Source organism: Pituophis catenifer, unplaced genomic scaffold, assembly GCF_029215685.1.
Source record: "Pituophis catenifer annectens isolate HBS135680 unplaced genomic scaffold, rPitCat1.0.hap2 SCAF_8, whole genome shotgun sequence".
Taxonomy (NCBI): domain Eukaryota; kingdom Metazoa; phylum Chordata; class Lepidosauria; order Squamata; family Colubridae; genus Pituophis; species Pituophis catenifer.
Window position 1 is genome coordinate 34,717,487 of NW_027256888.1, and position 6,000 is coordinate 34,723,486.

The 6,000-nt window shown below is 40.3% G+C and overlaps 1 protein-coding gene across 1 annotated transcript in view; it reads right to left on the bottom strand.

Annotated features, from left to right (window-relative positions):
• The window catches only part of VEGFC (vascular endothelial growth factor C), a 54,641-nt gene extending 49,784 nt beyond the window's left edge, over positions 1-4,857 (bottom strand). Inside the window, 2 exon segments of the mRNA XM_070948565.1 lie at positions 3,029-3,086; positions 4,281-4,857. Coding sequence (XP_070804666.1) covers positions 3,029-3,086; positions 4,281-4,427 — 205 coding nt within the window. The 5' untranslated portion in view covers positions 4,428-4,857.
• Between the last annotated feature and the right edge of the window lie 1,143 nt (positions 4,858-6,000).

Genomic DNA, 6,000 nt, shown 5'->3' on the forward strand with positions numbered 1-6,000 from the left:
AATTCAAACAGAATCAGAAATGCAAAACATTAGGATATATCATCATCATCATCATCATCATCATTAACATTGTTAGATAATATGCCACAATATTTTCTGGACTGACTACAAGTGCTGGAAATGAGAGGCATGATTTGGCAGTGGATTCTCCTCTTTCTTCAGGGGTCAGTCCAGACAGTATTGATGGGGTGGAAAGGAATTTGACCCTATCTCCTTAATATGTGTGGCAGCAGGCTCACACATACTTCTCCCTGTTTACATGAGGCTACTGGATGAGGTTACTTGTCAGCACAGGGTCAGTGTCATTGGTTAGCTGATGTATTGATTGTATATATCAACCTGGTTGACCAAGTGATATTGTCAAAGTCTTGCCTTGGTGCATGGTACAAGAAGTGTCTGGATAGGGAAGGATAGACTCAACCTTGACAAAACCTAATAGCTCTATGGTCATGGTCATCCTCACACTCCCAGAGTTTTTCTATCCTTAACTCCGAATATAATTACACACGTCCAAACCAAACAGGTATGCATTTTGAGGACTTTCCTGGATTCACAGGCCCTGCTTAAGGAGAAATCAGTTATTGTGGCCAGGAAGGTTTTTGCACAAATCTGTCTAGTGTATGGATAGCAATGCATCAGTGTACCAAATGCACCAGTCCCTAGATTGGGGGGCCTACCCACAATCATTCACCCTTTAATCATTGTTTGTCTTGATTACTGCACTGTGCACTCTACATGAAGTTCTCTTTAAAGACCACTTGGAAGTTGCATCTTTTTTAAGTAATATAGTTGTAGTGATCAAGTATCAGTATGTTCTGATTATTCCAAAATCCCACTGGACAGTACAGAAGTGCTGAAACAACATTTGCTACCTTTCCTGAATTTTCCCTCTCCAAGAAATATATTCTACCTGGTTGGAAGTCATATTGAGTTCAATCTATATGGAAGATCATGACTTCTATATCCTGTCTGATAGAACAAGCCTTAATATTACATCAGATCAGCTCTCATAATACATAAAGCAAAGTATGAGGAGGCCTTATTGAAAAGCAAAAACACGTATGAGTTGTCCAGATTATTCCTAATCCATTGCTCTTCACAGGCCAATCCTTCCTGGTTTTCCCCAAATTGTCTAGATAAATGAAAATTATTTGGGCAAACAGATGTGGAAAAATAACTAGGTGAGTATCACTGTAATTATTTGTAAAAATGTGCTAATGTTTTATAAATGTAAAACCTGTTAAATTAAGTAAAAGGAAAATTCAGTGGAATTATATAAAACCAAGTACAGTTGATTTTAGCTAGATGTTTGTTTACTTGTTTTATAAGAACACAAAGTTACATTTAGTCAATACTTGCTTCTTGGGCCTTTGATGCATAATAATTCAAACAAGAGATAGTCCTAAGAAAGTCATCTGCTAAAACTCAATGTACCAGGATAAGCAAATACATTTTCTGCTCTACTTTAGGTTATAAACATGGTTGGCATTACCAATGATGAGGCATGATGAGAAGATTGGTCAAATATACCACAAAGACCCTAGGTTTGCCCCTTCCTGAGCTACAGGGTTTTTGTTCGTTTGCTATACTGAATCTAATATAGAATAATGTTTTCTATTATGATAAAACCTTCTTTAGTTCATACTGTATAATCTCTACATCCATATATCCACAAATATGATCAGAAGGCATCCTGCTGCAAGACAACAAAACAACTGAAAATAAGAAAGAAAAGCTCCAGCAATTGGGTTGTGACAGTCTTTATACAGTACCATTGCTGAAGCTTATAAAGCATGGATCATATCAGCACCAGAATGAAATTACTGGGAAATCCATGATTTGTGAGCTTTCTTAAGGAAACATGACCTGAAAGTACAAAAAATAAATAACACACTCCACAAAAAAATCTAGTGACGCCTACATTCAAAGCACCACACAACTCTGATATCCTACAAGAGATTCTTACTTTATTTAAAATCTTAAGAATTGATTAAATGACAGAATGTGGTATTGTGATTTATAAGCTATCCTTATGAATGTGATTTACATTCAGTGTATACTGTAGAGGCCACTGCAAAGGTGCTGTCCAATGAGTATTTAACATAATCAGTAGTTACAAATATTAAGAAACAACACATAAACCCTATAATATCTAATATAGAAATAACCTATTTATGGAAGGCACAATGTAATTAAACACAGTCATATCTATTTGAAAAAAATGGCATATATGAAGAAAAAGCTGGTAAGGAAAATATACATTCAACCAACAGATGAAGATCAAAGAATTCATTTTTATTACTTTCAAAAAAAGAACTTATGTTGACAGCATATTCAAATTTCTAATACCTTTTCTAATACCTTCAGAATTTCTCTTTAGTCATTTCTCATCTTAGAGAGGCAAATATGGAAAATCAATAAGGGCTAATTCTTCAAATTATTTTCATTCAAGTTCTACTTAAGTCATTGATATGGGCAGTTAATAGATGAAAAAAATGCCCTATTTGAAAACAATTGAAGAAATGGACATTTAACCCTTCAAATACATTCCTCCTCTCTCTGCATTCCAACCATTAATTCTTATCCCTAACGAAGGAAAACTATATGCTATTTTAAGTCTACTATTCATATCCTTTCAGTGTCTCTGATTAGCCGAAGTTTATTGCATAATCACTTAACTTTATAAAGTACAGAGCAGATTGTGGAGGAGATTTTCTACAATATTTATTGATATATGTTTATATATAACACCCTCTTCATTTGATACTTTTCAGCTTCCAACCAGTTTTAAACATTACAACTATACAATTTTAAAATAATTAATCTCTGATTAATAATTAAACACAATCTCTATCAACTGATTTGTAAAATTATGTAAAAAAGAATTTATTTTTAACTCTCAACATTTAGGAACTTGGTAAATTAGATTGATCATTAACTAAGTAGATTAGTTATCTGTTCAATCATCAGAACTGAAATGATTTAAAGTTGTATAAAAATATCACAATAGCCCTAGTTCAGAAATCACCTTTAAACTGACAGCAAAGAGCAACAGCAAATGAAGTGTCCACAGGTATGGAAATGTTCTGTTAAAAGGAAAGATCTGTATTCATGAACACTTAACTAATGTAACAGGCCTACACAAAATATATGCCTATTTTATAAACATAGGGGGGTTATATGCAAAATATGTACATTAAAAAAAGTAAACTAGTTTGGATTTTATTCTTTTAAAATTACGTAAATCCTCTAATAGATTTATTGGGTGGTTATTTTTGTGTAAATATGAAAAGATCGTATCAGTCTATATTTAAAGTTAATACTGGTAGACAATCTATCCACATTTTAAAATCTCTCTCTATATATAATTTCACATCTTAATTCTTTTTATCTTAATACCCTTACATATTCAATGAAGTAGAACTCTTTATCTAACACCAATAAACCAGGGTAACCAATAATTAGGTAGGTATCACTGTCAAATGATCAGTTTAACGTCCTGGAAATAATTTTGATTACATTCTGGAAAAAGTTAAGGCCAAAAGTACTGTAGTTCTTTTTCTATTTGGAAATTGTTATCGAAGTTGCAATATTTAGCTTTGTACACTAGCTTTCCAAAACTTTTACATATTGAAGTCAGCAGCAGCTACTGATTTCACTCTGAGGAGTAGCTGTAATCTTACAGCTTTGCCCTTGATAAAGACGCTAGGAACTTATCATCAAGCAGTTACTTCTAGCACAGAGGTATCATTAGTACATTCCCAGACTTTTACTAGTATAAACCATCTCATGCACACTTTGGGAAGTAATAGACTTCCAAGACTTTATCTGTCTCTTTAGTACTTACAGTCTTATGCAAACAATAGATAAGAGAAAAAATAACTAGGGTTACTGATCCTCACATCTTCAGGAGCTATAATGTTTGCTTTCACTGAGCATGCCAAGAATTAGCTTTATAATCTCCTAACAAAAACAGAGCAAAGAATTATCAAATTAAAATATGTGGCAAATATTTACACGTATCAACTCAATGTGAGTAGAGTCAGACCTAGGAGCCACGCTCAATATCTATATAGAGAATTCTAAATCTTAACTCCACGTTCCAGCAGGAATAGCAACCAACAGATCATTCTGTTTTTAAAACAGCTGTCGGGGCGGGTATGTACTGGAGGGGTGCTTAATCTAGATCAAGTGATCGCATCACATGATGCTTGGGGAGCTAGCGCGAAGTGAAATCATTTCGTTCTGGGGCAGGCCAGTAACTGGGGCCCCCCGCTTACCTTTGCCTCCCCCAAATCGGGCTCCTCCTCGTAGTAGCCCTGCCCGGATTCGTAGGCAGCAGCTATCGCGGGCTCGCGAGCGACTAACAGCACGACAGCAGCAGCAGCCAGATAGCAACCCAAAGAGAATAATCCCAGCAAGTGCATTGTGCAAAAGGCGGCAAGCGCGACCGCAGAAGCCGTAAAGACAGCGTGTGGTTGACGCTGTGGGGCTCTCCTCCACTCTTGGCACTCGCTTGGCAGACCTTTAAGCAGCCGGTTCCCCGGGATGGAGCAAAGGAAGGGGCCACGAAATCCCCTCCCGCCCCTTCGCCTGCTGGCTGGCCCGCTCGCTCGCTCTCTCGGCGGTTGCGTTTTCTTTTTTTCCCCCTCCCGTTTGTCTTCTTCCAAAGTTACGTGGGGTTGATTAGGAAAAAAGGGACCGTAAGAAACCGGACATCCGAACCGGGCTCCCCCGGTAGCTGAGGGAGGTCAACGGAGTTTCCGAGGCAAAAGAAAGGTGGAAAGTGTCCTCTTCAGCCCCCGGCCCCGCCAGGGGGCTCTATGCCAGCCAGCTGGGTAGGGGCAGCAGCCGGCTTCAGTTACCTCCTCGCTTCTTCGGGTGCCTTGTCAGTGGCAGCCGCGCTAGCAGAGGACGGGCAGCGGGAGCCTCTCCAACGCGTGGAGCTGTGCGGCAGCGGTAACCGCAGGGGCGGGCGGGCATGGCTAAAGCGCCCTCTGCCTGAGAGCGAGTGGCTGGTGAGGGAAGGAAAGGGAGGGAAGGAAAGAGAAAGGACGGAAGGCGCCCGGGTCGTGTGTTTCTTGAGTTCTCACCCCTCCCTGCCTCGCCGCCTTTCCCTCCTCCTCTTCCTTCGTCTGTGCTGCGCTTTCCCACAAGTAGCCGCTCGCCTCGTAGACTTTTCCCCAAAGACGCGAGGAAACGCGAGACGGGAGGCTCGCGCGCCGGGCCCGGGCCAAGGCTAGTCAAGAAACCTGAGCCACGCGCTGCTGAAGTGCACGCGCTTCCTTCGAAGCTGCTGCTGCTGCTCCTCCGGGCGAGAGATCTGCTGCTCAGTCCCTCTCCTGCTCAGATTCGCCGGTCTCAGGTTATTGGGACCTTAAGAGTGCCGCAAAGGAGGGGGAGGAAAGAAGACGGCTCGCCCTTCAGGCATCACCTTTCCGAGGCCCAGGATCCAAGTCTTTCTTCCGCTGGACCGCTTGGCGCCGCCCCCGGCAGAGATACCTGTCATTACCTTTGAGTTTAGCAGAATAGTGCTTTTCTGCATGATATACCTGGGAGCCGATCTCTGAAGATGCTTATGCCTTCTTCTGTATGTCGTTCCAGGGTTTTGGTTTTTAGTGTGGCCTTGAGGGACACTAATTTTACTTGGTTTTAGGCAAGAACAGTCTTCTGCATTGTGCAACAGCAAGGACATGGTGTAGCTACTCTGTTGTGCCATGCAAAAAAAATTAGAGGACTGATAAAGGTTGTGGAAGCTTCTGCATGTTCACTTAATAAGATTTGAGCAATGTACCATTTGGGGCAGTGATTTTTAACCTCTATAATCTCTAATGGTAATCCATTTTATTCATGCAAATAAAGCTCTGTTAGATCCAAACTCTGTTGTCCAAACGTTAGACTTTAAAGGGTGTATGTAGACATCACCATTTTTAGATGCCCACTCATGAGTAAGCCACTGCTGCCCTTACTCTCTTCACATGGAAGATCTTAGGTTGGAGA